This window comes from Pristiophorus japonicus, chromosome 3, assembly GCF_044704955.1.
Source record: "Pristiophorus japonicus isolate sPriJap1 chromosome 3, sPriJap1.hap1, whole genome shotgun sequence".
Taxonomy (NCBI): Eukaryota; Metazoa; Chordata; class Chondrichthyes; family Pristiophoridae; genus Pristiophorus; species Pristiophorus japonicus.
In genome coordinates, this window is record NC_091979.1 from 165959733 (window position 1) to 165979878 (window position 20146).

Genomic DNA, 20146 nt, shown 5'->3' on the forward strand with positions numbered 1-20146 from the left:
TTATTAACCGAGCTACCCCACCTCCTTTTCCTTTCTGCCTATCCTTCTGAAATGTCAAATACCCTTGAATATTCAGTTCCCAGTCTTGGTCACCTTGCAACCACACCTCTGTAATGGCAATCAGATCATACCCATTTATTTCTATTTGTGCCATCAACTCATCTATCTTGTTATGAATGCTTTGCACGTTTAGATATAGAGCTTTTAATTTTGTCTTATGTGCATACGCTCGGTACCTGTCACACAAGGAACGCAACAGCGCACGTTGTGGAGCAGCAGGGTATGTCTGACAGCAAATTCTTGATTTCCGTGTTTAACTGTGCCTGTGCAGATGCCAGAAATTGCTGTCAGATTTGCCCTGTAATAACGGCGAGTGCTGATGGCCTCGCCGTTATTACTATGGCAAAATCCAGGACAATATTATTTATGTTTTTGAATTGATTAGCTCAAAGTATTATAGCAAAGACACAAATTGCCTCCATAATTCCCTTATCAAGGTTGGTACATTCTTTTTCATGTCAAAATGTAGGCCAATTATGACTTAGACCAATGAGTAATTTATAATAGTTCTTCCTCAATTTGTTTACTTAATAATCGTATACTAATTCTACTATTAGATATTTATACTTATTTATCTATGGAGTATACAATAACGAGGAATTATTTTACATAAGACAGATGTACAAAGATATCTGTTATAGACAGTTGTACAAATATGGTTTTTCATTGGAAATGCCACAAATGATTAAGTATTTATAATTATATGTTAATAGTCTTGCATAGGTGACGGACCTCCTCTACACATTAACCTTACATCCAGTGTCACTCTTTTTGAGTAATTATTTATATTTCTACATTTCAAAGGTGTAAATGTTTACCATCACACTTTATTGATTGGTTTAAAGAGAACAGCAGCAATTCAGAACTGAAGAAGTAAGGAATGTACAGATCAATAGCAAAGTGAGCAGCTACAAAACTGCCAAAGGGAAAGTACAAACAATTTATGAAAGCAATCCTGAATGACTTGTCAGGGGAACCTAATAATAATTTTAATAATGTTTCAGGTCTGTGACATTTCATCAGAACTGGAAAATGTTACAGATGTAACAGATTTTAAGCAAGTACAAGTACAGGGAAAGGGGATGGGGAGGAAAGAACAAAAGGGAAGGTCTGTGATAGGGTGGAAGGCAGGAGGGATTTAATGAACAGCAGAATTATTACCGAAACCCAACTCTTTATAATGCTTTTGTCATCTGTCCTAATATCTCTATATGCAGTTTGGTTCCAAATTGTGTTTGATATCGCTCCTGTGAAGTGTCTTAGGACTTTTTACTATGTTAAAGGCGCTATATAAATGCAAGTTGTTGTTTGGAACCATGCCCCTTTGTTCCTGTTCCATGTTTTATTGTGTTTTCCAGACAACCTGTTGATCTATTAACCAGTTATATTTACTATAGTTCAGTTTAATTACTAACTCTCAGCTCTCCAACATGACCAACAAGAACTTAAGACTGCAACTACTCTCTTTGGGAGTAGGTGCTGACAATGTGGGTGGGTTTTCTGGGTTTTCTGGGAAGGGTGGAAGGAATTAGTTGGAACAATATTGGTTAAGTGATCTGTACCCCTGGTGTCAACTTGCCTTTCTCTTCCCCTGGACACTGGTGCCTGCTCCACCTTGCTGATATATCATGCTTGACTTTGTACCTTTTCTCCTTTAGCTATTCACATTCGCTGTGTTTCGTATGCTTTTTTATTTCTTTGATTTATCTCATTATGCCACTTAACCATCTCCTGTTCTCCACCCAAGAACTTAACAGGTCTTTCTATTTCTTGCCCTGTGTCTGTGTGTGTGTGTTCCCCTTCCTTTTTTCTTATAATATTCCTTTTTAAATGCTGCTCATCTTCCAGACCTGAGGCAATGTCAATGGCTTCTGTTTCTCTGCGGGTGCTGCCTGATCTGCTGAGTATTTCAAGCGTTTCTTTCCAGAATTCTAGCATCTGCAGTATTTTGCTTTTTGAATTACATTTTGTCCCCAGTGGATAACATCGTCAATGACGGAGTCATCAACATATCAATTTTATGCACACAGTATGATGCATTTGCACGGGATCACAGGCGTGTTATGCAAATACAAGCTGCTTTCTCGCCCTGCCTCGGTCAGTATGTGCACAGTGCGGTATTTGAGCTCACAGCAGCAGCCCCGCCCGCCCGGCCGCCCCGGTTGACTGACAGGCGGGCGCTGTCCGCACGCGGCAGTGCTGAAGGCGGAGCCACGAGCCCGGGAGCTGGCCCGGCGGCGATGGTGAAGCGCAAGAGCTCGGAGGATGCGGAGCGGGAGTGCGGCCGCGGCATCCCGCTACCCATCCAGACCTTCCTGTGGAGGCAGACCAGGTAAGTGAGTGAGTGAGTGAGAGAGTGAGAGAGAGAGAGAGAGAGAGAGAGCAGCCTCGGCGACCGACTGTAAATAAAGGCCCGGGCCCGCTGGGGAGCCCCGGCCTCCCGCTCTGTGTCTGGAGTGAAGCGGGTTGCGGAGGCCGGACATTAAATGCCGACTCTTGGGTTGGGTGAGGTAGGAGTCGCTAGTTCAGGTGAGGGAGATGGTTCATTCCAGATTATCATCGATTCAGGAATGATACAGCAAGAGAGGGCCATTCAGCCGTCGTGTATGTGCCATCTCTTTCAAACAGCTATCCAATGAATGCCACTCCCTGCTCTTTCCCCATAGCCCTGCAAATTGTTACTTTGAAGTATTTATCCAAATTTCTTATGAAAGTTATTATTGAATCTGCTTCCATCCCACTTTTCAGGCAGCGCATTACAGATCACAACAACTCGCTGTCTAATGAAATGAACATAAGAAATAGCAGGAGTAGGCCATTCGGCCCCTTGAGCCTGCTCTGTCAATCAATAAGATCATGGCTGATCTTCTACCTCAACTCCACTTTCCTGCACTATCATCACATGCCTTGATTCCCTTAATATCCAAAAATCTATTGATCTCTGTCTTGAATATACTCAACGATTGAGCCTCCACAATCCTCTGGGGTAGAGAATTCAGTGGACCATGGTATGAAAATGAAGACATACTGGTAATGATCAGTTGATTCTGAAAGATATAAAAAAAATAGATTCCTCGGCAGAATATTTGCATATTTTCAAAGCTGAACCAGGTTGTCTGAGCCTTTCTTGCCTCCCCGCTGTTAAGAACTCATTGCTTGAATGCCGATTCTGAGGATGACAGATTCGGGGCCGATGAAAATCGCCTGGAAGCTCTGCGAGTCTTGAGAGAGCAACACAAACTGGAGCAAGGGAGAGTTCATGTCCGCCTGTAATGTGCGCTGCTGCATAATGGCCCAGATTTTGCGGTCAGCAGCGAAGGAATGGCATTCGCTGTTCACCTAAAAAAGCTGCCCACGAAGTTTTAGCGGGCTCTAGAGCACAGTCTTCCTCTTTTCCAACGTCTGTTTAAATTGGGCGCCTTCTATAGGGATCTGTTGGGTTTCTGAACACGCCAGGCCGCAGGGAAGCTGATCAACCAATCAGTTTGAAGAATCCTCACAGATGACAAAGCAGGAAGTAAAATTAGAAAATAGCAGGAAATATAAATTGCATTTAAATCATTGCAGAAAGCGAAATAAAGATGGGGTCATTCACATGGGACTAAGGGAGAAACTTAAATAGCAAAACACAAACTCTAAAAAAATATATATTTTAATTTTTTAAAACAATGTGCAACATTTTAATTTTCTTCTGTGCGAATTGAACTCCACACTTGTAAAATTATTTTTTTAGGGCCAGCGAGGTTATTCGGCAGTAATTATGACTTACACCTGATTGAGCAAAGCTTAAGTTTTTCTTGGGTCTTTAGAGCGGTAATAGTGGGCAGTTAGTTTAAGTTGAGTCCATCAGCGAAGACTGCAAAAGCGCACTCTGGAGGAGCAGGATATCACTGACAGCAACCTCCGGATTTCTGTGTTTAACTGCGCATGTGCGGATACCAGAAGTTGGTGTCAGTTATACCCAGTAATAACGGTGAACGCTGACAGCTTCGCCATTATTACTACTGCAAATCTAGGCTATTATGGGAGTCAGGCAGCTTTAGTGCTTCTCCATGAGGACTGAGCCTCACCTCTTTGAAGCTGGGCTTCAGCAGTGGGTGTGGGAGTCAGTGAATTGAATTAGGTTTGGTTTTGGTTTTATTAATTTTATAACTTGTGTTTTGTAAAATGTCATAAAATTTTACTTGAGTTAGAAGTTACTTGTATCGATGATGTTTTTGTTGAATCAGTGGTATTTGCTTGGTGTTTCTCATTGCAGATGATACTGTCGAAACATCACAGAAGTAGTTATATTTAAACATTATTTATCCTTATATCTTTTTATTCTTTTGTGATATTTGATTTTATAAATTGTTATTCATCTCACTATAAATCAAAAAGTCAAATATTTTATTCAGGGCTTGGTGATACTGGAACATTTAACTAAGGTAAATCATTAACATTTGCAAACAGTGGGCAAATGTCCTGTGATCAAATGCCATGTGATTAAGCATCAAAGGAGCAGTGTTACATGATTGAATATCGTGTGATCAATTGTCACATGATTAAATCTGCAGACATATGTCAAACCAGAGTTGGGAACGCTATTTTTATTAAAAAGGTTGATAGGGAACATGGATGTATTCCAAATTCCAGACTGCTGGGGTTTGTGCACGTCCACCATCAACTGGTAAAGAATATATAAGTATAACCATTGTATACTTATTAGCACTGTCAAAATCTCCCCTCTCCTCAATGTAAGACTGCAGAGTCTGAATGTGTGTTTTACCACCCTTGAATAAAAGGAAATACATAGGGAGAGAAATTGACCAGTCTTGCGCACGTTTTTTTTGGCGCTATTTCGCCTTTTTTGCCAGTAAAAGGAACCTAAATTGGCCAAAGTTAACAACTGCCAGTTTCGAAATATCGCCAAAAAGCAGAACGACGACGTGCAACACCAAAAAAAAATGCAACCGCTTAAAATTGGCTGTTTGGCGCACCAGTACTCAGGGTGAATAAAAAAGTGCAAGAAAAGCCTGTGTTGAAGCCCCAGAAACAGCAGTAGGTATGAAGACCTACAAAAAAGGTAAGTTGAAGTTTTTATTTTTTAATTCTTTTTCAGCGATTCATTAGTTAAGTATATAGTGAATGGGTTCTGATTTTTTATTTTTTTATTTTTGCTATGTTTTTGTGCGTTTTCTCCCCTTGAATCCTTGTGCAACACTGATTTTTACCGTCGGGCGCATTTTTTTGTCAATTTTACCCCCTTAAAAAATGGTGACGTTTTTGTGGTATTCGGCGGAAAAAAACAATCCAGGTAGAGTGTCTGAAATCAGGAAACCTCGGGACCGAGGCCATTCCGGATTTTGGGTATTTCCAGATTTTTGGAAAGTCTTTCCGATGTCCCAAATCCGGAAACGCCTGGGCCGAGATAAGTGGGGGTGGGGTGTAGGCGGAGCGGAGAGTCAGCGGCGGAGGGTCAGTGGACCGGGCTGGGGTCAGCGGAGTGGAGGGTCGGCGGCAGAGCGGGGGGTCGGCCGCCGGGAAGAACCTGCGTAGAAGAGCTGCCGAAAAGGTAAGTTAAAGTTTTTATTTTTTAATTATTTTTCAGCGATTTAGTGGGTAAGGTTTTGTGAATGTTTTGTGAATTTTTATTTTTTTGGAAATTTTTGGGGGTGTTTTATTTATCCCCTCGCAACGGTAATCAGTTTAAAAAAAAATGTCCGGATTTCAGAACATATTCCGGACGACCCTGCCACGGATCGGCCCAGTGTCTGGATTCCGACTTTTGGAACTCCGGATTTTGGACACTCAACCTGTATCACCAAAAACTGAATTTCTAGCCCTAAGTGTATGCAACAGGATCACAAAGTCCCAGACTTTAGACAGCTTCCAACCAGAGATCCATTTCATACTCGATGCCAGACCCCAGGGATATTAGCAATTGACTGCAAATCCAACTGCTAGGATGATGAGAAATAAGAAAGTGGTTTATATGTTGGGAAAATATTTTTTCCTTTCCACTGATTTTATTTTAAAGGGATAGATACCATAAAACCCAAAATGATCTAAATGCAGAGCTTCAGAAATAAACCTGAAGCAAACGTATTGGTGTCACATTGAGTTATCGGTTTGCTTGCACTATCCACGTTTGGAGTGATTCCTGCAACAGATCACTTCAGGTAGAAAATAAAAAGAATGAAGAATTGTTTTGAAGAGTTTGAGTTTTGTAACTATTGGTTGTTGTATTTAAATTGTAGCTTGGTTGCATCATGGAAATTATAATTAAAAATGTCACCATTTGCTCACCCTTCATATAGTGTTCCTGTTATCGTTTTAATTTTCTCCACTCTCCATCGTTTTAATTTTATCGTTATCCCTGATGTACAATAATTACAAATTGTGCAGGAGATATTGAGAGGATAAGAACGAGAGTATAGCCATAACATTTATAGATTGCTGGGCAAAGGATAGACTAGTGATATTTTGACAAAATATGAAAAGAATGGATACATTGCAGTGAGTTATAAGGCTGCAACCTAGTCAAAGATTCAGGTGGTATACTTTTGTAGTTCATACTTTTGTAGTTCAGACCCCAAGCCCTGGGCCACCTTTTTCAAACAATGAGCTGAATCTCAGTATTCACTTATTATTTTACATAATGTACATGAAAACTTAGCTTATGAACAATTTCAGTATAAATTTGTGAGCTGCATTCGCTGTAAATAGTAAGTAGATTATTGGGTAATCAGACAGCCAAAAGAAACAGATTAGTAGCTTTCATTTTCTCTGATGGTGCAATCTAGTCATTGAGAGAGAATGATTTGTGTTACAGTTTATGAAGAAGCGGTCACTTAAATTTTCAGTGATTCTTTAAAATCTGTTGGGAGGATACAGCGGTGAATTGCGCTCTGAATGTGTGACATTTGTGCTGTTGGTGAATCTGTCTCTTTCTGATTTTGTTTTGCACCGGTTGTAATAACTGGAATACTTAAAACATTAGCTTTAAAACATAAAATAAAAATACAGGTTGAACCTCCCATATTTGGCACCCTTGGGACCTGGCCTGTCCCGAACGAGGGATTTTGCCGGATGAGGGGAGGTCACGTGTTTGGGTGGACTGTGCCTTTAAGTGCTTTTGCTGGGGTAAGTATGTGTTTGCGCCGATTGGCTGGACCAACAGTCAGTCAGCCAATCAGTGTGCAGGGGGCCCAGAAGAGCCGACAGGCCCTGAAGAGCCAGCGGGCCCAGAAGAGTTGACGGGCCTCGGAACAATCAGCAAGCCTTGGCGGGCCTCGGAACAATCAGCAAGCCTTGGCGGGCCTCGGAACAATCAGCAAGCCTTGGCGGGCCTCGAAGAGTCAGCGGGCCGGTGGGCCAAGAAGAGCTGGTGGGCCCCGAAGCATCATCAGGCCGAGAAGAGTCTGCCCGATCCCTAGAACGGAGCGCTGTGGGGATGAGCGGCGGCCCGAGGACTGTGGCAGTTGGAGTTCCAGCTGGGTGACGAGGAGGAAGCAGCCAATTGAGGAGCAAGATTATATTGGTGAGTAGGATTTTGACAGTCGCATTCTGAGCATGTGCCACCCGGCGGCCGGGAATGGTCCCGGATGAGGGATGGTGCCTGATAAGGGAGTCCTGGATCAGAGAGGTTCAACCTATACTCTTCCGGCAGAAGAATAATCTAGCCCACAGGTGCTTTTTGTTGGGTGGGGAGGGGGAGATTTTCTACTGAGGTATCTATTTTCTCCTAGTTTGCCTAGATAATCCAGCAGTGGAGGGTGGGTGAGTGGGTGACCTGCTGCCATGCTTCCTCTAATACCATTCTAATAACATAGTGTGCAGCAAACCAGACTCCCTGCCCACCCTTTCCTTCAACCACTGTCTGTCCAACCTGTGATAGAGACTGTAATTCCCGTATTGGACTGTACAGTCACCTGAGAACTCACTTTTAGAGTAGAAGCAAGTCTTCCTCGATTTCGAGGGACTGCCTATGATGATGATGAATACCATTCTCAGTTGACTACTTGGAAGCAAACAGGATGGGTTTGAGAATGACTTTGTCCCTTTTTCCCTCCCCATGTCTGTCTATTGATCGAGATTTCCTATCTACCCCTCTGTGACAAAACATCATGCCTGTATGAATTGAAGAATCACCAATATTGCATAGGTAAAATGATTGGACATTTGTGGTGAACTCACAGGCTTTGGAATCCCATTTGATTAGAGTAACTCTGCCTCACCCTCCTCATCCTGTCCATTTAATGCGGCAGCCTATAAGAGCATTAAAATAACCATTAGCTGAGTCTCAAGTAAATTGAAAGGCCTTTGATCTAGCCCTGTTTCGGAATTAAATTTACGTATTTGTTTGTACGGATCAAGCGGGGAGAATCAATGGTTCTAGGTTAATCTAATGGTTGGTCTAGCTGTTTTCGAATAAAATATTAATAGTGGATTTGTTGCATCATATTTAGTATGAAATTACTTGCAACTGATTAACACTATTCCTGCATTTACACAGCATCTCGTGCATCGATTTAGGACTTGGCCTGCAATGTCGAATGTCTTTGATTAGGATTTAAAATTGTGCAATTTCCTTTTAGATGGAATTGTATTTGGATAAAACTATTGGATGAATCGTTCCAATCTCAGAAAGTTTCTTTCATGCACTGCTATTATTACTAGGAATGTGGAATCCTACTTGAAAACAATTTCCTTTATTTGACCTTATCTGACTGATGTGCATTTTCATTATGCCAGTGACCTGAAGGCTCCAACCATATCTCAAACAAAATTATACAAGATTAAAATATATTCTGCACAGACTGAGAATCACTGTAAAATGCACTGTATTGGTTGCATCAGACTAAAGTTCCAAATGGCTTTAATGCTGGGTAGTCTGTTGGTGCATAGATCTCATGTAGTTTGTAATAATCTGCTTATAAATGTGAATTATGTTTAATTGTAGGAAATATTCAGTCAGTTTTGTGAAACAATTAAACAAGATTTAGTACCTACTCTGAATACCAGGAAAGTGCCATCTTGATTTGGCTAATTTGGGAGCAGGTTACAGGATGAGGACTAGTAATCTTTAATGTACACTGGTCCTAGATCTATAATGTGTTAAAAGTGCAGGGCTAGAACAAGTGTGCTTCAAGGACTTAATCTATAACTTGTTGATCCCTGAGATGAAAGAGTTGACCTCTGAGGAGAAATTGAGTAGACTGGGCATATAATCTCTGGATTTTAGAAGAATGAGAAGTGATCCAATTGAAAGGTAGGGAGATGGGCAGAATAGATGCTGAGAAGTTGTTCCCCTGGTTGGAAAGTCTAGAATTAGGGGGCATAGTCTCAGGATGAAGGATCGACCATTTAAGACCGCTCCAAAGGTATGTGGATGCTGAGTCATTGAGTATATTCAAGGCTGAGATAGATAGATTTTTGAATTCTAGGGGAATCAAGGGATATGGGGATCGGGCAGGAAAGTGGAGTTAAAATAGAAGATCAGCCATGATGTTACTGAATGTGGAGCAGGCTCAAAGGGCCAAATGGCCTGCTCCTGCTCCTAATTCTTAAGTTCTTGTGTTCCCAATTAACTGATTCAGATGCTGTAATCCAAAGAAAGAAAAGTATTTTTTTAACTATTCTATTTGGCATCCTTTAATTGTTTCTTTAGTTTCAACATTGTTCTTCCTGTTAAGAGGGAGTTCTTCCCTCTCCCCTTCCTTCCAAGCTCTCTTTCTTTTTTCTGCTTTTTCCTATTTTTTGTGTTCTCTTCATTTTTAGTCACTTGTTAATATCTGGGTATAATCAGAAAAATAAACATGACAAATTGTCAGCAGATTTGTTTTGCTAGCTTGACTCATCATCTGCATTTCTACTGGACAGGCAGATCACAAAGTAATTAATTTAAAAATGAACAGCAGGTACCAGACCTGGGATTTTGTGATTCTGGAGAGCATCGCTCTCTTTAAATAGCTATAAAAATTATGATTAATTTTATCATGTCCTTTTTTGATCTATTGAATATATCTTTGTTTAAACACTGGGGAACTGGGTAGGAAGAGTTATTTACCCTGTCACTGTGAGAGAGCTAAATTAACATCTGCGAAGATGTAGTCATTTACTCGAGGTTCGTTTGTGGCAGTTCAACTGTATGATTGAGTTAAATCAGCTTTCTCATTTATAGGATCACTCATTCAAGCCAGTCTCTTTGGTCATGTAATTAGAAGTCAGTTCCTTTTTAAGCAAAAACATTTCAAAAAAATTAGAAATACAGAAAATAAAAGGAAATAACATTCTAATTTTTAATATAGTACTGATGATGAAGCCATTCTTCTCCATTAAATTGAAAATGTTTTCTATTATTTTGCTAGCAGGCAAATGCAGAAATAGAATGTTTATTAAACTATTCCTGTGCTTAATACATAAATTGTTAAACAAATTGCAGTGCAATTGGAACAGTACCTTTTAATTTTTATCTTGCAGTGCATTTCTGAGACCAAAGCTGGGAAAACAGTATGAAGCCTCCTGTGTGGTATGTCATTTTAACAATGCACACGTTCTGTGGTTACTAAGGTAATAATGAAGCATTTCAGTACAGTTCTGAAATGTGACACAAATGTAGGCGAGCACCTGTTTTCTGTATGGTGCTATTAAATGTCATTACCAACATAATTGGCACCCTTAACACCTGAACTCAATCATCACCCCCTCCACCACCAGTCCACAGTAGCTGCAGTCAGTACTATCTACAGGATGGGTGCAGCAACTCGGCAAGATTACTTTTATAGCATCTCGCAGCCCTATAACCTCTAAAACCAAGAATGACAAAAGCAGCAACAGCATGGGGACAATATCACCTGCAAGTTCCCAAACAAGTCACACACTGTCCCAACTTTGACACAAAGCACTGTTCCTTCATTGTTGCTGGGTCAAAATCCTGGAATTCCTTACCATCAACACTAGTGTGCATAAAGGGCTACTGGTCCTTAACCTATAACCATCAGTGTACACAGCACAAGAACTGCAGCATTTCAAGGAGAGGGCTTACCATCACCTTATCAGGGCTACTAGAGATGGTCAGTAAATGTGGCCTCCTTGCCAGAATTGCTCACATACCTAGAGCCCCCCCAAAAAAAAAAAATCATCATGCTTTCTTTATTCTCACTATTGGTGGTATGGGTAACCCTCCACCACCAAGATGGAGAATGGAAATCATTATTCACACATCATATCAAATGTTGGCAGCAATATTCTACATATTTTTTTTGCTGTTTTTATAGTAAAAATACTTGGTGATGGCATAGCAGAGAGCACTGTACATAATTCTTAATTTGAATTGACCCAAGTATTTGACAGGTTTTTTTTCATTGGAGGTAGTGTGGCTGTTGTCCTTTCTCTGGAGTGGCAGTACATCATTCGTAGTGGCAATACATATGTGTGTTGGAAGGACATGCAAATCATGATTTGTTTGTTTCTATCACTGATTGTGGGGAAGGTGGCTGTGGGGACTCTTCATCTGGAGTCACCTTATTAGCTTGTTGGAAAAGAATACACAGAAGTGAACAGCCTTACTGAAGGACAAAAGATGGTGCTTTTAAATGGCCAGTAATATGATGATTAACAACATTTAGTTTACATGTAACACCTAGCATCACGTGTGGTGTTTCAATGATCACCCATATAATAAATAAGCTATATTACACCAGTAAAAGAACATGCATCTTACATTCTTCGCAAAGCTTAACTGACCAACATTCTAATAACATATCCTAAGATCTTAACTACAGGACCCACAAACATTTGTCAAATCGTATACATTGCTTAACAACGTTTTAAATATTTAATAAAATGCTACAGTTCAAATTGTTTCTCTGACTATAATTTTCACAAAAAAAGAACTAACTCATGTATAGTGAAGTGAACTTAGCACCAATAGTAGTTTCACTTGTGGAAAGAATGCATTAATTTATTTTAACTGTGTTTTGTTGGTTTCTAGTCTTTTGAGCGCGTATTGGTGGAGAGCAAGTTACATGGTCTCTCGCCTACACTCTCTGAGGCCATCCAGAGCATTACACGCTGGGAACTAATACAGGCTGCCTTACCACATGTACTCCACTGCACAGCTACACTACTGTCAAACCGGAATAAGCTTGGTGAGTTCTTTTTCATTCCTTTTGCCTATTAATTTTTCCACGTATAGAATTATTTTAGATATTTGTTGTGGCGAATCAAACATTTTCAGTATATGTGCACTACCCAGTCGCTAAAAGTTTAATTTGTTCTAATTGCCCACATCAGTAAATATATTGACATTCTCAAGGACTAAAATAAAAGATGTCAGTTAATACTGAATTTTTCTGTAAATAAATCCTTATAGACCACAACTATCAGCATTCATTACTAACATCATATAGAAATGTCAACTTTATGATAATTTGGGTATCTCTGTACAGTTGCCAAGCAGGGAGTCTTCTGTGAAAGCATTGACAAGCTTAGTTGAGGAACTGGTAATTCTTGTAAAATTGTTTTCTAAGTTTCAGTTAACTTTTTCGAGGAGGTAGTGTACGATTTAAAATAATTCCTGAGCAAGAGAGGTGCATTTAGAAAATAAATGGCTGGGCTTTCAGTTCATCAGGAGAAAAGTGCTGAGGAACTGAACATTTGTCGCCATATACACACTTTTTGCATAATTTCCTACTGCAACAGTTTGAATTTTGCCACATGAAATAGGACAGAACACTGGAATGATGCATAGAAGCCATGGGACTTCCATCTTGTCGCTTTACCTCAACCACAAATTCAGTTATTAAGCTCACTTGCAGGCTGTTAATTAAAAGATGTTCTTAGTTTTGAAACTTCATCTTAACCTATGAGTGTAAATTTTGAAATGTCACACGTCAAAAATAAATAAACCTATACATCCTATCTGTTTCTGATGCTAGTTATATAACAATTAGAAATAGAATAATAGAGCATGAGAAATGTACAGTGTGTTCTTATTGTGTTAGATGGGTGTGGAAAGAAAAATAATGCATTTTAAATATTTTTATATTTATTCTAAAAATGATGGGCTGGATTTTCGGTTAATTTGTGCCCCATTAAACGCTTTGGTGGGATGCAAAAGGTGTTTCTGGGCGTCAAACGGCCACATAAGATTTAGCACCTGGGCGGAAGTTTTGCCACTGGTTTTGCGGCGACGCAAAAAACTTACCGCCCCACCTGCCGTTTGGATCATCCGGATAACGTCAATCGTCGTGCAACGTCACACTAGCGCCCTCTTTCGGCCCTAATGCCTGATATAGCGTCCTCTCCAGTACCCGACTAGAAAAACCAGGTGGCCCCAGGGTGCACCAGATGCAATAGGTGCCATGTTGAAAGGGATGCTGGAGAATGTAATGGCCCAGATGTGACTGACTGCCACGGTTGCGAGCAGAACGTTGCGTTAGTGCACACTTGTGAGTTTATTGTTTGTTTTTAAGGTCATTAAGAGAGTACAATAGGGGCCATGCTAGGTCTAGAGCCACTTATGCTGGCTACTATTGCCAGACGGCTTCAAGCTGGAAGAAGGCTTACCATCGTTTGTAACGGAATCGAAGAGGTCGCAGATGTTTGGGCAGGAGGCCTTATCCCCCACGGATTTACAGGGAGCATCAGTCCTATCTACACATTTCTGATGTGTGGTGAGTTCAAAGACTGTGCTTCACAAAAGAAGTGGCCACGGAGATAATCCCAGCTCCTGCAGGCAAATCTACAGCCTGCCAGCGGCAGCACAACTCAGGACTGAAACAGGCATTCTATAATTAGTTATGGAATGTGTAAAATATAGTGCCAATGAGGATTGCAGGACCACTTCAGGAGGAGGAGGAAGAGGAGCCTGGTGACAAACCCATGCCACCATCACTATAACCACAGGGGAGGCAGGGTGGAGATGTGGCCACTGCAAAAGCCTTACGTCACCAGCTCATCATTGAACGCTTTGCTTGAAGGTTGCATGGCAGGTTTGAAAGTTGCCTTGCCACTCGATTCCACCATGCTGACTATTCCCCCATTTACTCTGCAAAGTAGACAGCAATGGTTAAGGTGAAGGAAAAATGTAATCAACAATGTAACATTCTTAACCACCTCCCCAACAAAGCCCACAATGATGTCACTGAGTCAGGCATTTCACAGAACTGCATCCTGTAGTTTCATCAAAACAAAAGTCTGCATCCTGCACTGTAGATTGTTGCCTGCCCCACTATTGTTGGCCATCGTCTTTTGCCCCCCTTCCCCTCGCCCCCCCTTCCCCTCACCCCCCTTCCATCCCTGCTGCTCCTCCTCAACGTGGCACCAGGGCAGGAAGGCTGCGAGAGGACTGCTGTCTTGGGGGGGGTTGGACAATGGAGACGGCATCTGGGGATGCACTGGACCAGTTCGTGGCCTGGAAGGCCCAGCTCCCGACTGGTTTGCCTCTTCCTCGGCGTTGCCAGTCACAGGTGGTTTGGGTATCAGCCGTCGTTGGTGCTTGGTTGGCGAGTGAGTGGGGGGAGATGAAATGCTGTCATCCGGAGGAAGGCCACCACCTCCCATCTCCCTGGAGCCACTCATCCCACCGACGGGGCTGGCCCTTAGCATCTGGAGCACGATGTACAGGACCACCTTGCTGGCCTGCTTCAGGACCATCATTTCCCCGTGGGACAGTGGGGAATGCAGCGAGTATGGTGGCAGGCATGGACTGCATTACCTGCGCAAGCTAAAGCAGAGCTTGTGCCTGTGATGTGCCCAAGTCTGCAACATGCTCAAGGGCACGCACCACACTCTCTGGAACGCCACTGTCACCGCTGGAGGCCACCAGTCTCTGAGTGTGGGCAGTGATGACCTCACTGGAGTCACGTCTCACAGCGACAATCTGCGACCCTACCTCTGTAATGGTCGCAATTAGCTTGTCGATGCTAGTGGGGATCCATCCCAATGCATCAAGAAGCTGACGGCTTACTTCTATGCTGTCCTTGGATGTTTCTACCAGGTCCAGTTCTTGGTTTGCCTGCCTGTTAGCAGACTGACTTTGCCGACTCACCCTCCAGAGAGCTGGCCTGCGGGATTCCACCCCAGCATTGTGTTGCTGCACATGACTGGACCCAGGAGCCTCCCACTCCTCAAATCCCGAGAACGGAGCATCGTCCCGAGAGGATTTGAGTCCCCATGGTGGAGCAGGTGGCCTCGGGTGCAGGGGCAGAGGTGGCTCATCCATGTCCTCTTGTTCCTCCTCCTACTCCTCCAGACGATGGCCTGACGTGGAGGGCTCCCTCAAGGGATGCAGAGCCTGTGGCTGGTCATCTGGAATATAAAGCAACAGATGAGTGGTTAGCAGCAGGAGAGGGGGCAGGGTGACATGAGGAAGGTCGTATGGTTCAGGCTCATTTGAAGACCGCCGCTACTCCGTTAGATGTCTCCATGTATTGTCTTGAGTGGCGCGATCCATGATCCAAAGGGGGCTCAGCATAGCCCCCCGCCAACTGGCGCTGATGAGGGCTTCCACTCGCTCCTCGATGTCTGTCAGTGGCAGGGTCTGAGGCGGACCCCCGCCTGTCCGCAGCTGCTCACGCCGATTGTGTGGCTTCTTGGACTGAAAAGAGGAAAATGGGAATGGTTACAAGAGGGTCTATCTGCTCTTGTGGCACAGACGGCCACCAAAGCACTTTATGCCATACTGTCTGAATGTACTTGGGGCCTCTAATGGCCTTGGATGTTGCATGTGTTTCGTCAGGAGGTCATCGAAGTCTGGAGCCATCGAGGTGTGTATGAGATCTTTCAGAAAGCGATAGAAGCAGTTTCAATGCATTGCGATGAGCGATCTTAATAATGTGGATAGATCATTCATCGCAAATAGGGTGGCGAATCATTGTGTGAGGCAACCCACAGAGTGTTGAGAGGCACCAAAAGCATCAGATCAATCACATATTTATCCTTGAAGAAATAGAGGAGTGCATGAATTAAAATGGTACTCACTCTCACGACTCTGGTGAGGTCATTAAACTTCTTTCTGCACTGGGTGCCAGCCCTGGCCACAGTGTCCGAGGCAGCAACCTCTTCCGCAATCTCCTTCCAGATTCGTTTAAAAATAGAAGGCAACGGTCTGGATCGCCCCCCCCCCCCCCCCCCCGAAGATGAAGTTGAGCCCACCTCCTCTCCGCGGCCCCCACCACTGCTTCATTGGCCTTCTGGCTGAAATGCCTGGCATGCTGCCTTCCCTCCTCCTTCACCATCTCTGCAGAAATGGCTGAAGTGCGCTGGTTTAAATGCGCATGCATGCAGGAAGTTGCCGAGCCCTGCATTAGCATTTACGACAGAAACGTAAACCAGGAGGTGGAAAGGGGGGGAAAAAGCGCATGCACAAAATGGGCGCCTCCGACGCACAGTCTGTGGTGCAACGCCAGACTTAACGGCAACGTTCGTCTGGGGCTTCCTTTCGGCGAAAGTTCCTCACTCTGTCGCTAACGTTATCCCGGCGCTAACTTTTGCGCCCTGCCGCGAATTGCGCCCGAAAATCCCAGATCCACCCAATAGCTTTTCTTATAGAACCACGGATGTTTACAACACAGAAGGTGTTCATTCTGCCTCTTATGTCTGGTTGCTGTTTGTGTTGTATGCTGCTCTGCTTCAAATATTTACCCACTTAAAAGATGTTATGGTCTTTACCTCAACTACTCCCTGTGGTAAAGTATTCCATGCTCCAACAGCTCTCTACATAAATTTTTCTTCACACCTTTCCTCACACAGTAACAATTTCAAATTGAAGACTCCTTGGCATTGACTCCCAACTAGAGGAAATTACCTTTCCCTATTAATCCCATAAAACCGCTTCATAATTTCAAAAACTTATATAAATCTCCTTTTAACGTTCTTTGGTTCAGTGGAAATATTTGCACTCTCAACTTTCTTCTCACAAATAGAGGTCTCATCTGTGGTATTATCCTGAGACATTGCAAACACTCGATTCTGCATAAACAAGAGGGCATGTTGACCAGTTTTACAAGTGTGTTGGATTAGATTCTGTTGAGTATATAGCAGGGGTCCAGTCTTCAGTTACATTGCCTGCTGACAGATTTCAATTAAAGAGATCCTTGTTTGTAACATTGCTTTACAATATCCATTTTAGTTCATAGCAGTTACATCAGCCCATTACATGGTTTTATACTTGGGGGGGGGGGGGGGGGGGGGGGGGGGAAATCTATCTGTGCCATACATATTCTCCAAAAAAAGCACATCAAACCGTTTCATCTTCTGGCCACCTACCTGTTCTCAGCATTTTCCAGTGACATCAAAGCACAAGGGGATGATTTCAGTCTGAGATAAATGGAGGATCTGCCAAAGGTCAGACTAAGACTTCAAGTATTTGTTTTTCTATATTTGTCATCAAACACTGTATTTCCTCATAGCCATTCGAAGCATACAATATTCTGTTAACTTTAATCATGTTTCTCTCTCTTTGAATCTTTATATTCCTCAGTAAGAATGGATTGAGCTCGCTAAATGTTTTTCCACAGCAATAATGTAAAAACTGGAACCATCTTTATTGACCTCTATGAATCTTTGCTTCTGTTTCTACATTTTTTTGTACACTAAATTAGGAGACAGCGTGTCTTAAGCTGAAACCCCTTTTTGCCTGTTCAGGTGGATGTAAAAATCCCATGGCACTCTTTGAAGAAGAGAAGGACATTCTCTGTGTCCTGGCCAGCATTCCTCATTCAATCAACATTACCCAAATAAAACATAAGCTGGCCATTCATCTCAATTACTGATAGACTAACTGGTCATTCTGTAAAGTAATTGCAGTTTGTGGGACATTGCTATGTACATTGGCTGTGCTGTGAGCTGATATAACACTGACTCCACTTCAAAAGTAATTTATTGGTTGCAATGATTTTTGAGGCACCCTGAGAATATAATAAGGTGCTATATAAATGTAATTTTTATCTTTTCTTTCTTTCTGTTTCTTAACAGTACTTTACATCGACTTTCTTGAATTTAAATTATGAGAATCTGCTTATACAATAAGCGATTTGTTTTACAGGTGATGCTGTACATTGAGTTGACAGTTTTATTATTTACTCATTTTTTCTGATCCAACTTAGTTAATAATATTCACTTTGGTGCCAGATCAGATTTGCTATTTGTTCACCCTTGTGGATTACTTTACATTTTGATATATCAGTTGCTAAGAGTCTGTAAATCTTGTATCAATACTGTCTCACTTTCTTTGGCACAGCCTGCTTTCTGGACACGACTTGATGTAATTCATAAAGATTACAAACAGCAATGGCCCCAGGATTGATCCTGGAGAGAATAAGAGCTTTCTGGAAGGAAGGGAGGAAAAAACTGAACAAAATCACCCCAGCCACTCTTGTGCACCTATTAGAAGCCAGTTGTAGAGAATCACTCACTCACTCATTCACATCCCAAAGTGCTTCGCAGCCAGTACATTACTTTTAAGGTGTTGTCATGTAGAGAAATGCAGTAGGCAATTTTTACATAGCAAGATCCCATAAGAAAATATTAGATAAATGGCAAGGTAATCTGTTTTTGGGTGATGATGTTTGAGGAATAAATATTGACTGGCACGCTGGGAGAATTTATTTGCTCTTCTTCAAATAGTGCCATGGGATCTTTTATGTCCATATGAGAGGGCACACAGTGCCTGGGTTTAAAGTTTAATCTGATAGATGGCACTTCTGACAGTATAGCACTAAAGTGTCAAACTATATTATGTACTCAAGTGTCTGGAGTGGGGCATGAATGTAGACGAGAGAGTGCTGACACTGAGCCAAGGCTGATTTCTAAATTAGGACAGGATAGAATTTCATGCACAAAGTTGGGACACATTCATTGGGGCTGAAATTCAGTTCCCCAAAATGGCCGCTTACCGCCGGAGCCGGAGTTGAGCTGCGGCTGACTTCCAGTCCAATGGCCGCCGCCAGTGAAATTCAGCTTGGGCATTTTTGCAGTGGTGCTCACTTTCACCCCACTTCCGCCGCGGTATTGTGCATCCTGCCGTAATGATACAATCAGTGCGCGCACTGCTGCCTCTCCGCCCTGGAAGCCAAATTCACCATTTAAAAAAAAACAACTGCTGCCTGCTGGTGCCCCCGACAGCTTTTTGTTTCGGATAACTGTGCTGGGTAGTTCGGCAAATTCTCACTTGCCCTTTTAACATCGGCAGGGATTACTAATGGCCTGGGAGCCTCATTCTGCACTCCACAGAGGCCTCATAGTGAGGGTTGAGCCTGCAGATGCAATGGGCTCAATGTTAGCAGGGGAATGCCTTGTCCACATTGTGTGAAGCAGGGAGGCGTGCAGGAGAAGGTGGCGCCGTCAGCAATGGGTCCAGAGACATTGGGCAAGGGAGGCAGCGGTAATGGCTGCCCAACACGGAGAAGGGCATGGAGATGGCCGCAGGCCTCAAGGCAAAGAGGTTGGCCAGGAAGGAGCTGGCATCGGGAGGAGGGTCCCCCCACACCAGATAGTGGGCTTTCCAGCTTCAGCCTGCAGAGGTTGAGGAGCATCAAGAAGATGAGGGAGAAGGCAATCAGCCAGCTGCCATCGGAGGGGCCCAGCACAGACCTGGGGGAAGGAGGCCCTACCGTGCAAGAGTGTACCGACATCAGTTTTCCTTCATGGACCTCACAGATGAGCAATGTCTGCGAAAGCTCCGATTCAGGAAGGACATCCTGAGGAAGCTGTGCACTCTCCTGCGGCCAGATCTGCAGCCTCAGACAAGGCTGAGGACAGCTCGGAGCGTTGAAACAAAAGTAATCATTGCACTGAACTTCTACGCAACTGGCTCTTTCCAGACATTTCTAATATCTCTCAGTTCTCCGCCCATCCGTTAAGTCACAGATGCTCTCTACAGGAGAAGATTGCAATACATTAGTTTCCCGATGAGCAGGGAGAAGCAGCTGGAGCGGTAGGATTGCAGGGTTCCCCAGGGTGCAGGGGGCCATCAACTGCACACACGTTGGATTGAGGGCGCCCAAAACCCATGCAGAGATGTTTATAAACAGAAAGGGATTCTACTCCCAGCGCAGGATCATGGCAGTTGATGCCCGGTATCCAGGCAGCAGCCATG

At 43.0% G+C, this 20146-nt stretch overlaps 1 protein-coding gene across 7 annotated transcripts in view; it reads left to right on the plus strand.

Moving 5' to 3' along the window:
• Window positions 1-2156: 2156 nt before the first annotated feature.
• LOC139260001 (protein unc-80 homolog) overlaps window positions 2157-20146 on the plus strand; it is a 501022-nt gene continuing 483032 nt past the window's right edge. For 4 of the 7 annotated variants that reach the window (XM_070876038.1, XM_070876039.1, XM_070876040.1 and 1 more), the window contains exons 1-3: window positions 2159-2392; window positions 10525-10573; window positions 12038-12194. In XM_070876038.1, the coding sequence (XP_070732139.1) occupies window positions 2301-2392; window positions 10525-10573; window positions 12038-12194 (298 nt within the window). In that variant the 5' untranslated portion in view covers window positions 2159-2300. Of the gene's footprint in view, window positions 2393-10524; window positions 10574-12037; window positions 12195-20146 lie in introns of all 7 variants that reach the window. The other 3 variants (XM_070876045.1, XM_070876046.1, XM_070876044.1) reach the window with 2 other exon arrangements.